This window comes from Esox lucius, chromosome 17 (genome assembly GCF_011004845.1).
Source record: "Esox lucius isolate fEsoLuc1 chromosome 17, fEsoLuc1.pri, whole genome shotgun sequence".
Lineage (NCBI taxonomy): Eukaryota > Metazoa > Chordata > Actinopteri > Esociformes > Esocidae > Esox > Esox lucius.
In genome coordinates this window covers 41,308,127-41,329,658 of record NC_047585.1, presented here as the reverse complement: position 1 = coordinate 41,329,658, position 21,532 = coordinate 41,308,127, and the positions used below count along the sequence as shown (strand labels likewise).

General features: G+C 44.7%; 2 protein-coding genes across 13 annotated transcripts in view; one reads left to right on the top strand and one right to left on the bottom strand.

The window, feature by feature from the left end:
* The window catches only part of cbfa2t2 (CBFA2/RUNX1 partner transcriptional co-repressor 2), a 49,586-nt gene extending 32,961 nt beyond the window's left edge, over positions 1-16,625 (bottom strand). For 2 of the 11 annotated variants that reach the window (XM_020055599.3, XM_034287314.1), the window contains exons 1-5: positions 15,112-15,194; positions 13,737-13,817; positions 9,582-9,714; positions 9,157-9,289; positions 8,179-8,254 (exon numbers count right to left, since the gene is read on the bottom strand). In XM_020055599.3, the coding sequence (XP_019911158.2) occupies positions 8,179-8,254; positions 9,157-9,201 (121 nt within the window). In that variant the 5' untranslated portion in view covers positions 9,202-9,289; positions 9,582-9,714; positions 13,737-13,817; positions 15,112-15,194. Of the gene's footprint in view, positions 1-8,178; positions 8,255-9,152; positions 9,290-9,581; positions 9,715-13,731; positions 13,818-14,906; positions 15,047-15,111; positions 15,195-16,539 lie in introns of those variants that run through there. The other 9 variants (XM_020055600.3, XM_013138081.4, XM_013138084.4 and 6 more) reach the window with 9 other exon arrangements.
* Positions 16,358-21,532, top strand: part of snta1 (syntrophin, alpha 1) — a 38,812-nt gene continuing 33,637 nt past the window's right edge. For both annotated transcript variants that reach the window (XM_010902633.3, XM_010902632.3), the window contains exon 1: positions 16,358-16,733. In XM_010902633.3, coding sequence (XP_010900935.2) covers positions 16,451-16,733 — 283 coding nt within the window. In that variant the 5' untranslated portion in view covers positions 16,358-16,450. The remainder of the gene's footprint in view (positions 16,734-21,532) is intronic.

Below are 21,532 nucleotides of genomic sequence, written 5' to 3'. Positions count from 1 at the left end.
AGGAGTTCCCTTGGAATCAATGAAAACCCAATGCACCTGAATATCTTACGTCTCTCTCGCTTTCTCTCAGTCCTTCTTCTGCTTTTCCTGACTCCTGCTATAAACAGTTGGAGAGAGGAAAGGGCAGGAGAACCGTCGGATGTTAAAACTGCCCACATTTTCCATTACATCCGCAGTGAGCACAGCCTCGTTTTCACCATGTCTGCTAGGGCCATTTATTGTGAAAATAAACGGGATGCTTGGCAGTGGTCTGGCCACACGTGCTGAAGCAAGGCACTGCTCCTATTTGCCTTGTCTTAATGCTCTGCACGGCAATGATGTCGGATGAGAACAGGCCACGTGGAGTGCTGCGGGGACAGTGCATAGAGTCCTCCGGTCGGCCTCCTCTCCCACCGATGGCGGCGACTAAAGTCAATCCTACCGATTCACGGACGGTCCTGCTCACAGATCATCCCAAAGACATTAAAAGCAAATGGCCACCCCCACCCCCACCCACCCCCCCGAAGCTATTGTACCTCCCTTCAAACACTCCTGTATCACCCATAACAAATGGGTCCCCTCTTTTTCTCTCTCTCTCTCACTCATTCCTACAGCCCCCCACCCCCCCCCCCTCCCTTGCTCTCGATGAAAGGCAGGCATTGAGTCGGCAGAGGCATTCCAAAACCTCAGCCCACGGCTCCAGTGTGTCTGGCTATTCAACACTGCTGGGAGCGATTAGTTTAAGTAAGGCCTGACCCGCCCACTCACCCATGGAAAACCGTCAGATCTCTTGTTACACTTTGGGTTTGAGGAGGGGACTGCACTTCGAGTGCCTGCGTGTGTGTGTGTGTGTGTGTGTGTGTGTGTGTGTGTGTATGTGTGCGTGTGCGTGCGTGTAGAATTTATGAGAGATGGGTCACACGCTCACTTGGCTTGAGTCTTCTCAAAGTTTCCACCGAGGAAGGCCAAGTGCACAGACAGACGCCAAACCTTTTTCCTCCAATAACGACGTTAAACGATATTCAATAACCACCTTCTCCCGCTTTCTGCCGGCAAACCGTGCACCAGATCAAGCGTATGGCAATCAGCGGCTGTCTCCGGACTCAGTTAACGCCTCACAGCGCCCGTTACAGCACCATACCGATCATGAATGTGCAACGGAGGCTTGCTTGAAGTTTCTGCCAGCCTCACCAAATTCACAAGAAATAAACCACAGGGGTCCTCGTAAACAACTAACTAAAGACGTGAACGAAAATGTCAGACCGACAGTTAGACTGCAATACATGCCTTCTATGGTCATACTGAACACAGCGAATTCAGGCCTGATTAAGACTAGGCTCATTCTATAGAACAAGAAACATACAGGCTACAGGACCACATCCCATTTGCATTACCCTCCTATGGCCGAAATGTTAATAATTCAAAATCCCTTTTTGACATAAAGCACAGCATTCATGTACTCCAACGACCACCTTGTAAAAACAAGCTGACTTTGTAACTGCTTTTCATCGGGAAGAGGCATTTCATTTGAGTCCATGTCTGGATTTACAGAGAGGGAGGTGGAGAGTAGGAAGGAAAAAAATAAAATCAATAATAATAAAATAAAAAAATCCTCTTCAAATTAATCAGACTGTTTAACCCGGGTTCACTCCAAGGTGGAGGTAAGTTGTGTCATCCATTGTGCTTACAGGAAGGACCTGACAATAGTGCCACTTCATGCCTCACAAAGAACATTATTGTTCCTGTTATGTCAGAGCCGCAACAATAGGAATGTACATCAACACAGGGGCCTGGGAAAGGGAAAGTCCTCGTCATTTCGACTCAAAGGCGCGCACAGACATCGGCAGCGAGGCCTCTCCTCTCATCAGGGCGTAGGGTTACGCTATGTGTGAGGGGGTGTGCGAGCACACATCTCTGTGTGTGTGTGCGTGTGTTATTGCAGTGTTCCTTCCTCCACCTGCAGTTGATCCCATAATAACCTTGTTATTATCCCCAGGGCTGAGGCAGCTGTGTTGTGCTCTTGCCTGGCCGCAGCCACACCTGTGTTTTGCAGGTGGCTCATCTGGAGAGCTGTGTGAGGAACACCTGGCCAGGTGGAGATAGAGCCTGGGGGTGGATTTTGTGAAGGGCTCAATTACAGCTGGGCTAGATAAGGACCGGGGAGGGGTTGGGGGGCTGGCTCACGGGCAGGAACCAAACGTACACACTAACAGGCAAAGTCTCTGCCTTAGTCAGGGTTCAGCTGGAGGGATGTTTAGACTTGTCGAAGTGCCCTCTCCCTTAAGGTCTCTGTGGGTTTGTGTGTGTGTGTGAAAGAGAGAGAAGGAGACTCTCTCGTCCGATGTATTTCCTACTATTCATCTCGCAATGTGTCCCCAGATAAATGGTACACCTGACAACAGAGACAAGTTATTTATCGAGATAAATCACCCCGCCCCAAAAATGTTTTACCCCGGTACCAGGGCTACATCGGTGATTTATGCTAACGTTGGCTCCGGACTTTCCTGTTTCACCTATACATTTGGTACCACGGTCTTAAAGAGGGGCTCAGGTGGGGAGGGAGGAGTAAACTATCAACGCGATTAGGTTTTCCGGTTACAAAAAATAAAAGGCGATATTTTTCTGGTAGTAAAATAAACAATAATGCCATGCTCAGTCTGTTTATAATAATAGGGCATTTTAACTTAAAAATAATTTCTTCCTCAAACTCCCACGACCGGCTCCTTCTCCACCTACACTCGTGACACTGCAACTGTAAGCCAGTGTATTCATTATTTAGTTTAAATAGTTTGCCAAAACGAACTACCGTTAATACCAGGATTTGGGAGAACTGAGGAAATTGGTGTTGTTGGCACCAGTGGAAATGAGGCGAAAGTGAACAATCTAAAGACATTACTATAGGGAAGACACAAAACATCATCAAACAAATCTGAAAGGACCAGATTCCAACACAAGAGAGCAACAGTATCGTTCAATGCTGTCTGGAAAATCAGAGACTGTAAATGACAGCAGGTATTCATTTCACAATGAAATCCCTCAGCATCAATCAGAATAATTGTGTTCAGATGAGGATGTAAAATGCTAAACTGATCGTAAATCAGCACTCCACTCTTAGAGTTCTACCTTGGAAGAGTTTCAGGCAGTCCATTTCAGGGAGAACCATGTAAAGAAACCCTTTGGTTCCCAGGTAGAACTGGAACCCTAAAGAGTGCATATTTTTAAGAAGCGTTTTGGAACTCTTTTTGTTTTTTTTAAATGCATGACTGCCCAGAGTCATCCCAGAGCGCCGCTGAAGCTGAGCAGGACAGGAACCAGAGCAGAGATGGATGAGGTGCAGTTTGATGAGCTAGCAAGGGAATAATAAAGCGCCAGTACAACAAACACATGAGAAGAGAGAGATCTGGGGAGGATTTCTCCGAAGCTTCCATCATCCACCGGCATGATTTAAGCCAGCTAAATCGGCTAGGGTGAACGCTAAAGCTTATAAGTTGGACAGTTTTACACATTCCTTGTCACGAGCTGATGTCTTTTTTTAAAGACAACGATGTGTTGTGTCACGGTTATGACAATGTAGAGACTATATTGCAAGAGGTAGGTTTGCGGCTATTTGTTGCAAACTTTTCAACTCACAGGAAGACGTCCTGACTCTTGGAAAAGTTTGATAAAAAGTCTGACAGGGGTATTTAAATGGAGGGGTGGGTGGTATCACAAAAGAACCGAGAGTCCCATTTGAAAACCAGTCCATATTGTGCTCTCTGTATTCAATGGGGGAGTCATACAGGCATGGATTTGAACTTTCCTCTGGGTGCTGACAATCCCCCTGCAGCTGGAGTGTCCCCCCCCAGCCACTGACCGAGAGAGAGTGGCGGAAAATAGCCCTGAGCCGTGGAGAACAGGGGTGACCAATCCAAACGGGGCTTTGTCTGGGCTCTAGGAGGTAAGGACGGGTATTAAAAAAGCATAATGTGTTGATACGTTTCTTTCAGTTCCTTTTTCCCCACTGTGACCGCTCTCATTTGCTACCGGGTGACTACTTTTGTTCTTGGTCAATGTCCTCCGCATAAAGCAGGAGATTTAATAGACGCCTGCAGACAATAAGGTTCCCAACATGTCCCAGCAGTAAAAACGCCTGAAAATACAGAAGGGAAGAAGAGATACATGCATTTTCAATGACAGTTTTGAAAGAAACACTTTTCCCAGCGGGACACAGTAGTTCTAATCCATATTGGGGGACATCCAAAAGGCCCCTCCGACATTCTAAAGACATCTCAAAACCCCAGATGGGGGTCCCAAAAGCTTGAACGTGACATATGATATCAGTGTGTTACGTGGCGACAATGACACAGTGCCTAGTTAGTAAAACTAAATGACAGTGCTAACAACCGTGCGAACTGAGCCCCGCGAACTGAGCCCCCCCCCCCCCCCCCCCCGAGAAGTGATTGTCTCAAGACCGTCCGCTGAAAAACAAAAACAAGGGTCTGACATGGAGAGGGGAACGAAGCGCGTCTCGGCACGGGTCCACTAATAGGTCTCGTCTCCTGTAGACTGGCATTCCAGAGGATTGTTATTGGCGGGCGCTCTGGAGAGCAGGGCCCACATCTGGATCCAATCCTTCCAACCGGGCCGTGCAGCGTGCAGCAACAAGAAACAGCTGTGCGAACCTGGCGCCAATTAGCCTCACATTCTCCTGACAGTTAATCCGTTCCTCTCCCTTTTTTTTTCTTCCTTTCTCTCTCTATAGCTTTCTGACTCTCTCTCTCTCTCTCTCTCTCTCTTTCTGTCTCCTTAGCTCCAGGCTGCCTCACAGGCTGAAATAATAGGAGTATGAAGTACAGAGCAGGCGACAGAATGGGGGGGGGGGGGGGGGGGGGAGGGCAACTGAAAAAAAACATGCGACATAACAGGGTCCGTCACGGAGGATTCATTAAGTCATTCACCTGAGATAAGCTTTGTGGGGAAGACTGGGAGGAGATGTTTCAGCTAACATCATCACTCACATCTAACTTCAAAATGGATTCAAGAAATGTATGTTTGAGATTTTCACTCACAAAAAGAAATAGAATGAATTTAATTATTAGGAAAGGGAAGATTTCTTTGTCTATTACAATAATGTCAAATTGATCAGAAATACAGTGTAGATGTTGTTATTGTTGTAAATGACTATTTTAGCTGGAAACGGCTGATTTTCAATGGAATATCTACATATGCGTACAGAGACCCATTATCAGCAACCATCACTCCTGTGTTCCAATGGCACTTTGTGTTTGCTAATCCAAGTTTTTCATTTTAGAAAGCTAGTTGATCATTAGAAAACCTTTTTGCGATGATGTTAAAACTGTTAAAGCAATAAAAGTGGACTTTTTTTTTGGCTAGTTCAGTATCTTCAGCATCTGTGTTTATGGGATGGATTATAGGCTCAAAATGGCCCAAAACAATTCCTTCTGAAAGTCGTCAATCTATTTTTCTCAGTAATTAAGGCTATTCCATGCAAGAAATTGCTAAGAACCTAAAGATCTCATACAACAATGTGTACCACACCCTACACAGAACAGCGGCAACTGGCTCAAACCAGAATAGAATGAGGAGTGGGAGGCCCTGGTGCACAACTTAGCAAGTGGACAAATACATTAGAGGGTCTAGTTGGAGAAACAGACGCCTCACAGGTCCTTAAATGGCAGCTTCATTAAATTAAAGTAAGCGCAAAAGACCAGCCTCAATGTCAACAATGAAGAGATGACTCCAGGATGCTGCAAAAAAAAATAAAGCCATATCTCAGACTGGCCAATAAAAAGAAAACATTAAGATAAGCAAAAGAACACAGACACTGGAGAGAGGAAGAACTCTAACCTAGAAGGCCAGCATCCCTGAATTGGTGTTTTGCAGGTACTATTTAATGAAGCTGCCAGCCTGTAACAGAACCCACAATCGCTGATGCTCCAGATACTGAACTAGTCTAAAGAAAGACTGTCTTATTGCTTCAACAGTTTTCACTTATGCTAACATAATCGCAAAAGGATTTTGTAATGATCAATTGATAAACTTGGATAAGCAAACACAACATGCCACAAGAACACAGGAGTGATGGCTGCTGATAATTGGCCTCTGTCTGTTTAGGTAGACTCTCCATTGAAAATCAGCTGGTTCCAGCTAACATGGACATTTACAACATTAACAATGTCTACACTGTATTTCTGATCAATTTGATGTTATTTTAAGGGACACTTTTTTTTTTAAATGTTCTTTCAAAAACAAAGAAATGTACAAGTGACCCCAAACCTTTTAACAGGAGTGCATATAGTAAATATTGTGTTTTTGTTGGGACCCTAATAGATGAGGTTATGGAAACAGGACACAGCACCCCCATTTGCCACAGCCACACATTACAAATGACAAACTAAGACTAAACCACCAGTGCACACACTAAATACACCGGACTCATCCTTGGAGAGTTAATAGGAGCCAGACCCCAAAGGGCTCGATGGCGGAGCTGGATGAGGCCCTGGCCAGAGCAGCACCGTGGGGCCCAGTAAAGCATTAACAGGTGTTAGTGGTGGAAAAGACCCACTCAGAGACCAGAGAGCAGCAGATGAGACATCATGACAGGAGTAGAGGATGGCTCTCCCTCCACAGTGCCAGGGAAATTCTCCCATACCACAACACATCACAGAGGGGCCTGATCTGGCAACTCGGAGGAGCTCCTCGAGCCAAAACCAATTAGGAACCTAATGCAAACCTGCAGGGCCCTTTTGTAATTTATTTCCTCTTTAAAAGTCAGGGGATTGGAATCTGACCCGCTCACACACAGAAAAACATTTGACGGGCGGGGGGGGTGGTGAAGGAAAAAGGAAAATTGTATGAGCGTCCAACTTGGCCACATGTTTTTGACTGGATTTAATTGAATCAAGACCCAAAACAGAAACAATCAAGGGGAGTAACTGGAAAAAAAACGTGTGACACAGTACTCTTTGACACTTCTGTCATGGTACACCATCTCCCAGAGAAGACAATATAGACGCCATCCCCTGCTCCATAATGTAAAATGAATGAAATCATTCCATCTGAGAGAGAAAAAAAATACGCCTTTCGTAAAAACTAAACCAGGGACAACAATCTGGACTAAAAACCAAGAACACTAAGGACCATTAAAAGGCAAATCAATCACGATTATACTTCCGACGTTGATGCCAAAGGAGCTTTGCTGCTCTCTGCTGGTTACAATATACAAAAAGTTACTGTCATTGTCCTCATCATTACTGTCTCATCTTTGTCCGGCTATCGTTTGTTATTTTCTGATGTTGGGGCAAAAGGGAGACGAATTGGTGGCCCCCAGGTCAAACAATGATACAGTTGTATCCCGAGGCTCTGGCAAGCAGTGGCGACCCTACTTGCGTTGCATGACTGCGCCTTTGTCCCGCACAAGCTAAGTAGACAAGTGGGAGTTCTCCATTGGCAGTCTTTCGACCGCCTGGTGTTATTGTCTTGAAGATCTGTAAACTCCAGATGGTGCAAACTTTGCCTGGTGGATTAATTCCAAATCCTCCACTGAAAAGGCACATTTAGTGTGGACGCCTTGCTATTGGATCTAGCCGGAGCATAACAGCAGAACAGTATGAGCAAATGAGGGCAAAGCTCACAACAAAATGATATGCGTGTTATTATAGTCTAGATCTACTAATTTAATCGCCTAACAACCACGATAACAAAGGGAATTTAATTGTATTGATATATAATGAGACATTTTAATTGACACCCATTTTAATTGACTGTCAACATAGGCTACCGTAATAGTATTTGTTTCTATGTACGCTACTTAGGCTATGTAAGGACGTCTGAGTGAAAATAAATCTGAGTGTAAGGTTTCACTTTGTCTAATAATTGAGGTACACATTTTAACGTTGGCCTATTGAACACCATGACTACAAAAGACAACAACGTACGCACTGTGGAAAAATATATATAACATACAATGAGAACACTTCCCGCATACTTGCCTAATTTCCTCAGCACGCGCGACCTGTTGTAGGTGACGTTGTTCCTTTATTTTAGCGCATGATACTGACTCAAATAGTCACAGGATAGTGGGCTAATGTCGAGCCAAAGCCCCAAAGATCGCGCAAATGGTTTACGTCCATTTTACTGTGCTAAAACATAGACAATTACCCTCCCGCATAACACGCATAGGTCAGTTAGGTGACTTACATTGAAAAGCGCCCGGGATCCCGACCATCGTCTTCGCACTTTGAATGGCAATGTGCACGCTTCCAGATAGAGCCAACTGTAAAAACAAATAATATGCCTATCGAGTCAACTGACTTGTATTTCTACCTAGATAACAAACCGCAGTGATTCGTACAATTCAGCATGAGGTATCATGCGGTTCATGCTGTTGCCACAGAGGTTGCTACCGTAACGACATTGCACTGAATATTTGAGTGGGCGGGACACATTTTCGTAATCCTTCCTACAAAAAGCCAATAGCCTACACCGCTGCGTAATTACGCTGTCGTAACAGCAGGAAGTAGGAACACCAGTGTTTTGGAAATGATCAACGCTAAGCATGACAATAGACAACCATTTGCTCGCATGTCAACCGTGTAGACAAACCGGTGTATATTGTTGTTGTTGCCCAGAGCCATATCTTTTAAATCAAGATAAAGATTATACTATTTGCATCTAGTTTGCCATGCATAGGCCATAGAGTACTACGGTAATCTGTAGTCATAACAGGCGCAGAGAACGATTACATTTCGAAAAATGTATCCACCGATTATTTTATTTTGTCTTAATATCACTTAATAGGCCAATGTATGCTTGACGAGAGAGAGAAAGGGCTAAATCAGACACGTTTTTACTAGAGGCCTATTTGTCCCACCTCGAGTGTTGTTTCCTTCCCTATCTTCAACACGAGCAACTGTTAAAGACGAAGAAACTACGCTAGATGTGTTGTTCCTCTTGCAACCAGGAAGGTTAATATTGGTCGCTGAGAAGCTAGCCCTCCAACCATCCCCCAACAACCCCCCCACCCCACCTCCCTACAGGCCAACCACAAACACATGCCACATGCTCCTGCCCCCCCCCCACCCCTGCTAGGCTGCCACCTGCTCAAGGGAGCATGCCGCACAGCTGCTGAGTTACAATAACAAATTAACGCCCACCGTGGCATGGACTATTACCTACTGTTTGGGGTCCCCACCAGGGACCTATACTCCAGGCTGCAACCATCAACCCCCGCCGGGTCCTTCACCTATCGGAGTGTGGCTTGGAGCAGACGGAGAGAGAGGTTGTCCCTCTTTCAGTCTGCTGTTCTCTGCTGTGTCCGGGGGTGGGGGTGGCGTGTCAACAAAGTGATAGTGGGGAGAGGCTTAAATGGATGCACGTCCTATTAAACTGTAAAAATGTGCACATGTAACTTACTATGAATTAACGTATTGGATTTACCCCCCAACACTATTCTACATTAATCTGATGCGCTAATGTCTTTCTGCAAAGTATACAAATGTGCGTTTGACTTCAAGTTGATTTTGTGTATTTTATCTCTGTTGTCTACCACTAGCAGAGTCATTACACCAAGTAACATTTTGGATGTGTGTAAATGTACTTACTGATAAGGGCCGATTCTGGCTGCGGGGTTGTCACAGTTCTGCAGCTGAGGTCCTCTCATTGACCCTTTCAGGAGGGAACAGGTGTTTCGCCCCTAAATCTCCACATCCATCTTCATCGTCTCATTCATGTGGTCTACAGGGAACAGATAAACAGATGAATACTGAGTAGATGAAGAAATATGATGATGGACGAAGCTCACAGTCCAGTTAGGTAGTAAAAACATTCGTACACCATTTCTGACCTACATGTGCCTTCCCAGGTTGAAGGATTTATAGTAAGTATTATTGTTCCAATTTGCTCTGGATAAGCTTGTATGCTAAAGGACAAAAAAATGTATGTGAGTCACCATATGAAGGAGAGTAACCTAATGCCAAAATATTAATTGATGAATGGGTTGTATATTGTTCAATTGATCAACTTCTGAGCACAATAATCAATCAGTAATTCATTTAGCTGAAGCTGTTTACTGTAGTCACGGTTTGGCTTCTCTGAACATAGAAAGAAAATATTTAAAGGCTTTCAAAAAAATAATTAATCTGAAATAATACAAATATATACAAGTGATGCCTAATGTCCCAGTTGGTATGGAGGGAAATAAAGGACATCTTAAGCAAGTACTGTACTAGACATATTACATAATTATACCTCAGAATTCCCCTTCAATAAGCTTAAACAGACAAATACTAAGTCCTACTCAGTCTACTACTTAACGATGTGCCCAATGAATAAACCCAATCATCTGTCAACAAGCAATGAGCTTTCAATCAAGCAACTAGACATACCCAGAAGCCCAACAAAAACACTCTGGTGACACATCAACAAAGGATGACACAAGTCATAGTGGAGCAAAGAGAACAGAGAATCAGATGGACAGGATTTGCCCCTGCCATTATTTCCCTGTTTGTGACAGCTGGCCTCTGTGTCTTTGTCAGCGCTCCTTTAATCACACACCATCAGGTCCTCTACAGCCAACCACCCTGCCCAGGGTGACCTGGCAAACCGCGCGCCCTGACAAAAGAACCGCTCGCCCTGCCACACTTTCTACCGACAGCTGACGGGCAGGGTCGGACTTGGCCTGCCAACTCCTAAAACCTGCTGCCGACCTGGGGCCGAATCCGGGCCGTGCAGTGTTAGGGCCGAGGCCGTGTTTTGGGGAGGGGGGGGGTGGCTGGCGGTGGCTGTAGTCGTTGCGGTCGTCACTCGGCGACCCTGCGCCTGCTGTCCGCTCGTCATCGCTCTCTCTTCCTCCCCAGCGTGTCGGGGGACCACACGGCGGCGAGTGTATCCGCTCAGCTCCGGCAACCGTCGGGGTCACAGAGGTCAGGTGGCAGACGCCGTGTCTAATTCTCTAGAGTGCAGCCCTCCACAACCATCACCACGCGCACACACACACACACACACAGCCACCACAGAGGAAATGATAACAACACACACTTACAAATCCCGCAAATAGCCCATCAGTCATATGTGAGGAAGTGCAGAGGGCATCCATATCATTAGCGGGGTTAAGCGTGGGGGGGGGGGGGGGGGCAGAGCGCTGGGCGACACCAGACAGCAGGGCTTACAACCTCCCCGGGCCAGATGGAGAGGGAGAGATAGCCCATTATGTAGATCCTCCCTCTGTCCTCATGCATATATACCTTCACTTTATTCCTGGAACACAAGGGGCCGAGGAAATAATGAGCCTGAACGCCAAGGAGACAATGACGGACAGGCCCGGAGCTGCGCGAAAGGAGGTGCCACGGCTCAGGTCTCAGGTGCGTCTCAGCCCTGACCTTGCGCGCTCACTTGACCCCCGTCAAGGCCGTCCTGAACGGCGCCGTAACTCCTTTCAGTCGTCCCACACTGGCACGGCATCACCGGGGGGCTGGACTGAGGCAACCCCAGCAATCACCTGACGTCACCACGGCTCGCGGCTGGGCAAAGCAACTGGCGCGCGACTGTTTAAGGACCCGAATTTGAATGCGAAACCGGCGGTCACCAACTAACTAGGCGGTTGGAGAATGATTGGGTGCTCCTTCGTTCTCTCTCTTTCTTCTTCACACGCACACGCACACACACACACACACACACACTCCTGGTTTGACAGTGGAACAGGTGGGCCGGTCTAAGAGCCAGGGTCCTGGACCGAGGCCCATCTGAACGAGGCAGGCGGGGGCCCCCCCCCCCGTCCGTCCTCCGCCCCCTCTGACAGGTTGCCGGGGCTGTGGGGGGGGGGGGGGGGGGGTCGGGCTGCCAGACAGACACTCTGGTCCATATGGCGACAGCTCTGCAGATTTGGGAGGGGGGGGGGGGGGCGGAAGGAGGGAAGGGGGGTTGAAATTAATCAGCAGACCGACCCAACTGTCCTCCACTCCACCCCCGCTTCAGCGAGTTGGTATGGGGGGGGGGGGGGGTCAGAGATGATTGTTGTGTTTGTGTGTATTTGTGGGGGCGCATTCTGAATGTACACATTCATATGTGAGAAAATACAGGTTTTCTTATTGATTTGGCGTCGACAAAAACATGTAACGCCTGTGACCCTTCCAAACGCTGGACCAAAGCGTGCCTGCACTCGCCCTAGGGTGCTCCACGGCCGGTCAACGAACGCACAAGCGTCTTAGCGCCGTCGTGTCGGTACAAGGCTGTCATTTTGTGTTCGTCTGGGTCTCTGCAGTTAACCGTCAAGTGTGCGCTTGTGTCTTCCCTGAATGCGTGACTGCGAGACAGCCTGGTGAACCCTGGTGTTCCATTCATCTTCATCCTTTAGGAACATTAGATGGAACCCTTTAGAACGGCTTGGGGTGGCCACCTGCCACGATGATGACAAAGACAGGCAGATTGACGGACGTACGAAGAGCCGGTCATATGGTCAGAGCGGATCATAACTGTGCCCATTGTTGTATATGTGCCACTCAAATCAGCCAGCTTTGTCCATTTCTCAGATAATCTGATTGCAGGAGACTTAATGAACAAAGACGTATTACTAGAGCCTTAAAACGGGAATAAAGAAACAATTTAGAAACAAAGTCATTGGTGATGTGGTGACTTGTAGAAACTCTTTACATTCAAAAACGTTATTTGTGTGTTCAACTATAATATCAGCCAATCTATTTTCACCTTTCACAAAAAATACAGAATAGGGTTTTGACAGCTTGCCTAGGAACTGGTCCCCTCACGTACAATAGATTTTGCATTACATTAGATGTTATGTAATTGCTTAGGATCTAAAATCCCAAACTGATCCTTGGTCAGTACTTCTGTTCTGAGGTGCTTAATGAGTAATGTGTCCAGGTTCTGTGGAAGCTCTGCTGACTCCAGACCCAGTGTGACTCCAGACCCAGTGTGACTCCAGACCCAGTGTGACTCCAGAACCTGCAAAGTGTTCTCGCCATTTCAGTTTTGCATAGAAAAACATCAAGATCCATTATTAAAGTAGTGTTAGGTTAAGGTGGTATCCTATGAGTTATCCTATGAGGCAGTATTATAATGATAATGCTAAAACCCATGTAATCCGCATGGCTAAATTATCTCAATTCTGCAAACATATTTTTTGCGGGGTTGGTAAAAAAGCCCTCACCTTAACCACTAGTTGGGAAACTTCACCCCACAGAGCCCGAATTTAACCATTTCTAGATATGTATTTCATTTTTACATTTGACTAATTTAGCAGATGTTTTTTTTATCCGCAGCAACTTGAACGTGTCGGTAAGGCTAATCTGTCCTAGCACGGACATCGCCATTGGAGGCAGTTTAATGTAGTCAAGTGGGTGGGACTTCCAAATGACTCAAAATACAACTGATTGTACAAGCCGCTGAAAGGGCCCATCAACTGCTGCCTGTGCAGACAATGTCCTCACTGACCACACCCACCCCAGTCACCCACGGATATTAATATATTCCCGTAGGCAGAGGACAGGTGGGCAGTCCAGGTCCACCATGACCAACGTTTCTTTGCCCGTGCCGTGGCCCTCAGTCCTCAGCCTCCTGTCCCATAGAGACTAACAGAACTGTTCATCACATCAAGGCACCTCTTAACTGTTAACTAGGCAGCTGCACAGCACCCAAGACTCTAGTCACCTCCCTTCAGCCAGACAGATGCATATGTTGGAAATGAGAGATCTTTAGAAATGTCCGTGAACTGTAAATTAAGGTATAACGCATTCATACCTTACCTCACCATCTCCCAGTGCATCCTTGCTATAAAACTTGGCTCATCTGTAAAAGAGACCGTGCCCCGTCTCGGCTTGAAATCCCTGTGTAAATAAAGGTTGAATTAATACATTAAAAATATAATTCAGTTATATTTTAACTTTTAAATGTGATTATCAAAGAAAGGTGATTATAATTAATTGGCTGACCATGATGACCTGGTTAGTGACACTATCATCGCTCCAACCAGGTAACCACAGCTCTAACCGGGTAATCACAGCAATAAAGGGTAATCACAGCCCTAACCGGGTATCACAGCACTAACCGGGCATCACAGCACTAACCGGGCATCACAGCACTAACCGGGTAATCACAGCACTAACCGGGTAACCACAGCAATAAAAGGGTAATCACAGCACTAACCGGGTAACCACAGCTCTAACCGGGTAACCACAGCAATAAAAGGGTAATCACAGGTCTAACTGGTTATTCACAGCTCTAACCAGGTAATCAGGCAACTCTGAAAGGGTCATCAGGCAACTTCAAAAGGGGATCAGCCAAAGAATGGCACCAGTTCTAACCACTTCAAAATGACAAGGGCCTCAGTGGAACTGTCTGTGCTGGAACAGACACTATGCTGCTGTAGATACACATATGAGAAACGTACAAGTCAGTCATTTAGCAGTCTTACTTAGAGCAACCACAGGTTGACTGTCTTGCTGAAGGACAGACCATTATTCTCCATGTACAGCTCTGGGATTCGATTGGCAAACCCTTTGGTTACTAGTCAGATGCTCCATTACCCAGTCTAACCCCTAGGTTGTCTCTCCCAAACTCTCCCCTTTCTATCGCAACACCATAAACACACGGAGACACGTGTGATAGACAGGTCCAAGCACCAGAGGGAGACAAAGTTTTTAAAACCGAAAACCGGATGTAAAGAACATTATTCACAACTTTTCACCAAAATCTTAATAGACCTTTTCATTTTCTGCTTGAAACATAACATGACCCCTCACAACAGGTAGGTCCTACTGAACCTCCAGAGACTACAGGAAGTATTAGCTCTTCCGAAAAGAACATTTCTGAAAATGTACTCCTCACTATTTGCACAGTTCACGCCCTGACAGTCAAGTTAATCTTCTAATATTACACATATTGAACATGGTTTTGGTGATGGCTGTAGCATTTACTCTGAGAGTACAACGGTTCCTTCCTATTTCCATCTTTATAACAAGTGTAGGCCGACTTAGACATGAGTTCCAGGACTCGTTCTTTTTTCTGGATGATTCGAAAAGATCCGGATCAGTAAAGTGAGTCGACCTTCCCATCATTAGACATCAACACTTAAGCGCATTATCATGTGTCCGTGGTGGATTAGACTTTGTGCAGACTCACTCAGTGTTGTGTCCTCCTCTATCCTTTTCAGGAAGTGTTGCAGTGCTAAACAAAACTACACTGATTGGACCAATCACCAGTGAGAGGTGTCCTAAAGTTGTGCTAATTTGGGTTTACAAGTAACAGCCGCGTCGATTCACCTGCTGCCCATTGCGGCAGATGCAGCGGAGCAGTGTAAATACGGCTCGACAAAATCCTTTCTTGCAACTGTCTGTTGGCGTTCCAAATGGCACTCTATTTTTCATGTGGGGCACTGCTTTTGACCAGGGCGCTCAGAGACCTACACTCTATAGGGAATGGGGTGCCGTTTGTGACAGCGGATTTCCTGTCTGTCTGAACTACTTACAGAGACCACTCTCCTCACCACTAAGGAATTTATAATTCGTCCGTGTCAGGCTCTTTGGAGTTGCTGGCAGATAGTGTTGGTATTGATTTAGTTTCGAAGCCCGCACTAACTTCTTATTTACAGCATGGTGTTAACTTGTCTTGGGAAAAGGGCAGTCCGCTAAGAGCTCATGAACAGGGGCTTTTAAGTGTGTTCTAAATGTCAGTCTGTTCCCTACATGGTTCCCTAGCCTACTTTTGACCAAGACCCAAGGGGAGACAATAGTGAACACGTTTCTGTTGGTTTCTCCCTTTTCATGGTCTGTGTGTAGGCCGAGTTTATTGACTATGCCATTACACAGGCAATTTTAATTTAGAAGTCGACCGAGTTGCTATGTCTCAGCTTTTTTATGAAGTAGGCCGATGTTTTACTTTATTGATTGACTGACTTGTCAAATACTAAAATTAAATGGATACACTTCATGTTTACTCTTTAACTCTTTCGTAGAATATTTAATCAATGAGGCATAATCGGTTGTGGTAGGCTATATGTCGAAGGTACATTGGACATACCAGTAAAACATGTCAGGGGATTTGTGGTGTATTACAAACCCGTTACCAACGCAATTAGAAAAGTAAAAACTCATGTTTGGTCATTCCCATGGTATGGTAAGGTTTTCCGCCAATCAGCATTCAGGGTTAGAACAACCTTGATTATAATATAAGATTGAACGTTATAATAGTCTTCCTATGAATTAAGATCCAGCACAAAAAACTCCGCGGTATTAAGCAATATATGCCCCTTTCTCAATTGTATTTTGTCAATAAACCTCAAAGCCTGAGAAAAAGTAGCATGCTATAGTTAAACATCTTCGAACAGGAGGGAGAAAGAGAGAAAGGGAGAGAGGAAAAAAGTGAGAGAGAGGAGGGGGCTGCCTCTCTTGGCATCTCCCCAACCCCTATCTCTTTTCACGACTGCCAACCCGTCTATAGTTATTCCAGGAATGTGTTGAACATGGCTGCCGCTATGAAGGCTCAGAAAACGGGACTGTTGGAACTTCGAGTTACGGTGGACCGTTGGATCCGAGTGTTAGCCACACTTACCGAGGAGACTTTAACCGTGAGCCCCGGAGAGGTTACCGAAGAACTAGTGAAATCCAACTCAACTCCCGCAGGTTCCATTAACGGAGACCCAGCCAACCTTAGCTCCTCTTCTGTCCCAGAAACGATCACCAACGTTAAACGCACCGTGCGAGTTACCAAGCAAGATGTGGGAGGACTTGGAATTAGTATTAAAGGTACGTTCAGTATAGTGCGCTATCAAACAACACTGTGTAACATGTTTGTTCAGTTTCCAAACTGTAATTAAGTAGGCTCCCTGCCATTTAGGGATGATCAAACTACAAGTAAATGCGTAAAGTACCAAAAACTTTCACTTTTTGAATGTCAGTAATTACGTTAAAGGTTTGATACCTTAGTGAACCAGTGCACATTTTTTCAATAGGCCTAGTACAAAGTTATCCAGTAGAGTAACCTGCCGTGGTAAAGTTAGCTTGATGTTCGATATTTGACACATATTCAGACATTCAAAGCTCATTTATTCGTAAACAACCTAAGCTATTGAGTCGAGGAAAATGTCTTTATGAAAGAAAAAAAATGTACAACAGTGTACACGTCTTGTTTTCTTGATTACGACCCGAGTTTTAAAATGGCAGAAGACATTTATGTTGACACTGTAGGGGAACTGCACATAACCAATGCAAGTCGTAAGGAACCGTCAACAAAGTGCATCATCGCCATTAAAAAATCTCAGCAACTCTGAGTATATCAGCTAAAAACATCATTAGGGACACATGCTGCTAATTATAGTGTCCTTGACATTTATGTTAATGTAGATTTTTTAATAAACATTTATATAAAATATAATGCAATAGCTCCTTTGTCACATGACCTAGATGCTTCAAATCAATGTATTCTTCAGATGAAAGGGCATGGCATTGCACAGCTGATGATAAATAGATTCTTTATATTTTCAATAGCTTTTTCACCATGTGACTAAGACATGATTTTAATAGCAGTTTATTCCCATAGGGTGGATTGTTGCACAGCCTTTGATTTTCCCAAATATCATAAAAAAGCTTTATAAAAATTCATATATATTACAAACTCGCTTGGAAATTCAATAGCTCGCTGATCACATGACCTAGATGCTTAAAGTTGTTTTTCTGCTTCAGGCCACACATTGCACAGCCTTTGGTTTTCCTGTTAAGCGCTCACACTATTTTATATAGAGTATCTCACAAAAGTGAGCACAGCCCTCACGTTTCTGTAAATATTTGATTATATCTTTTCATGTGACAACATTGAAGAAATGACACTTTGCTACAATGTAAAGTAGTGAGTGTACAGCTTGTCTAACAGTGTAAATATGCTGTCCCCTCAAAATAACTCAACACATAGCTATTAATGTCTGAAACTTTGGCAACAAAGTGAGTACAACCCTAAGTGAAAATGTCCAAATTGGGCCCAAAGTGTGAATATTTTGTGTGGTCGCCATTATTTTCCAGCACACCCTTAACCCTCTTGGGCATGAGTTCACCAGAGCTTCACAGGTTGCCACTGGAGTCCTCTTCCAGTCTCCGAAGGGGGGGGGGGTCATGCTCTGCCTCAGTATGTCACAATACATGTTGGCATTCATGGTTCCCTCAATGAACTGTAGCTCCCCAGGCCATGACACTCCCACCACCATGCTTGACTGTAGGCAAGACACACTTGTCTTTGTACTCCTCACCTGGTTCCCGCCACACTCGCTTGACACCATCTGAACCAAATAAGTTTATCTTGGTCTCATCAGACCACAGGACATGGTTCTAGTAATCCATGTGCTTAGTCTGTTTGTCTTCAGCAAACTGTCTGCAGGCTTTCTTGTGCATCATCTTTAGAAGAGGCTTCCTTCTGGGACGATGGCCATGCAGACCAATTTGATGCATTGTGCGGCATATGGTCTGAGCACTGACAGGCTGACCCCCCACCCCTTCAACCTCTGCCGCAATGCTGGCAGCACTCATACGTCTATTTACCAAAGACAACCTCTGGATATGATGCTGAGCACGTGCACTCAACTTCTTAGGTCGACCATGGCGAGGACTGTTCTGAGAGGAACCTGTGCTGCAGCTCAGTTTCAGGGTCTTGGCAATGTAGAGCCAAGAGTGTTCCTCAGAGTGTTCTTTGCCATGAGGTGCCATGTTGAACTTCCAGTTACCAGTATGAGGGAGTGTGAGAGTGATAATACTAAATGTAACACACCTGCTCCCCATTCACACCTTGTGACCTTGTAACACTAACGAGTCACATGACACCGGGGAGGGAAAATGGCTTATTGGGCCCAATTTGGACATTTTCAATTAGGGGTGTACTCACTTTTTTTGCCAACTGTTTAGACATTAATGGCTGTGTGTTGTGTTATTTTGAGGGGACAGCAAATGTACACTGTTAGACAAGCTGCACACTCACTACTTTAAATTGTAGCAAAGTGTCATTTCTTCAGTGCTGTCACATGAAAAGATGCAATCAAATATTTGCAAAAATGTGAGGGGTGTACTCACTTTTGTGAGATACTGTAAATATTTGAATCTTTCGATTTTCAATTGCCCTTTGACCCTTTGGAAACCTGATGTCAAACGTGTATTAAACGTTACATAGTCGGTCATGTTGCGTCCTTTTTTTTTCCCTAAATGGATTCACATTGACAAAATGATCTATTTTAAAAACAATCACATTCCAAATTAATTGGTGCTTTGTCACATGACCCAGAGGAGGGCACATGCACCCCTGGAGGTGGCTCCTGACTTAAGCTATCCTAAGCCATAGAAATACAAACCCAGAGGGAGAAATAACGCAAGGAAAGAGGCAAAGTGTGATTGGACCGGAGACCCCAGGTCTGCTCCAGACAACTCAGAGGCCAACTGTGAGTGGGTCTAAGGGGAGGGGGGGAGGGAAAGGGGGAGACTGGTTTCATGCCTACAGAGGGACCGCATAGACTGAGACCCTGTGGCTGAGACACTTCGGTCTCACTCTCTGAAACGAGTCAGCCATCGGGAGTGCAAACGGGACTGGCATCACTTATAAATTATGGCCCCACACATGCCAGATTCCCAGGCCCGGAGATGCCGAAAAGGAGAGTTGGACTGGCACCTGGGCCTTACTCAATAGATGGAAGTGAACGTCGTCGCCACACCCAAAATCCAGCTCTCAGGGGCTTGGATGCGTAATTTGAGCGTCCCACATGTTTTATGCCTCTCCGGCTTGGAGAGGTGATTTCCGCTTGTGCAGCATCAAAATGGCTGACCGAAAGAGAAACTAACAGTCACATGTAGAAAAATGCTATAGAAAATATGAAGTTACAAATATTGATCAAAAACTGTGTAAGTGCTGCTGTTTGAACTGCTGTTCTATTTGTGGCCCTTCCCTCTGAAGATGACAACATTGAGTTGAAGCATCTGTTATGTGATCGTGGAGGTACTGAATTTCAAAGTAAGTTAGTCAAATATTTATATGTTTAAACTGAATGACTTTTTGTGAAAAACTAAACGCTATGCCACATGCCATGCTATGTAGGGAATAATCTACCATTAAAATGATGTGACTCAGTCATATGGGGAAAAACCTATTAAAAATGTGAAATATTTATATAAAATTTATGAAAAATGGCTGCAATGTATAACCGTTCTTTCTGAAGAATATAGCATTGATTTGACCCATCTAGGCCATGGGATCAAACAGCTATTGAAACTCTAACCTGTGCATTATATTTGAAGATAAGTGCATAGAAAATATATGAGAATTGATATTAACAACTAAGTCAAGCAAACTGTAGTGAGCAGCATATTTCCCTTTCTTTCTGAACTGTTTTGAAGTTTGCAGGTGATGTATTCAAAGAGTTTTTTTAGATGAAATGTTTTTGATGAATCACTTTGTTGACGGTCCCTTGCGACTCCCATTGAATCTGCTCAGGCTGCCTACATTTCTGCCAACAATGTCTTGTGCCATCTTAAAACTTGTCCCGAAATAGGGAAAACAAGACCTGTGCAGTGTTATACACACTCTTTCTATCATAAAAAAGATTAACCCTGTGGTCTGTAGCTTAAGCCGCTTGTGGCCTATTGAGCTTGGAATGTCTTGAATGGATGGTCAAACATTGAGCGTCCATCTAACTTTACCACAGTGGGTAACCGAATGACACAACATATCGCGAACTGAGCTGGCCAATTGGTTATTTTGGAAGCTATCCCACTGTACAAAGAACGGTAGTTCTCTAGAAAAGTGGTGTTGAACAAACTATATGAACATGTGTTACTGCGTGGTAGGTTGGTTGGTTAGTTCGTCTGGATGCATGGGCATGAAATGTAGTTTCCATGAGGATGTGCAAATTGGCGTATTTTAAAGTGTTTATGAATACAATACAGTAGTAATATGAGCATCAGTGTGAAATCAGTACAACGCCAAGAGAGCTAAATGCTTTCTAATGTCACCCCATGGGAATAAGGAGTTTAAGCTGCCATTTAAGATGATGACGGCAGTATGCATCGAACTAGTACATATCAAAGGTCCATATGGTTTATTGAATCAGGACATCTGTTAATCAAATGGGTTTGTTTCACGTATTGTTTACCTTAAGTTATTACCAAGCTATTGAGTAATTACCATGCATACAAAAAATGTCATTTAAAATCCTTTTCTGGATTATTTCCTCATATAAAGTTATGGCTCAAATGAGTGATTTGAAACCATTATCTCCCTGCTTACTGCCTGATCACTAAGCAACATAAGAAAAGAATCTAAAAACCTTGAAGTTTAGGGTATCATCTGTGGCTTCCTGCAGAATGCACTAACTAAATGGATAAGCAACTGCCAAATCTGATGTCGTGTATTTTTTTTCCTGTCAGGATAGATAAGAATATCAGTCAGGACAGATAAGAATTTCTCCTCTTTAAAGAACAGTGGACACACTTCACATTCCTTACTCATTTGTATACATATTTGCAAAGCTTTTATTGACAGTAGAAATCAGATGGAGCTAGCTGAAGTAAACCCTGGT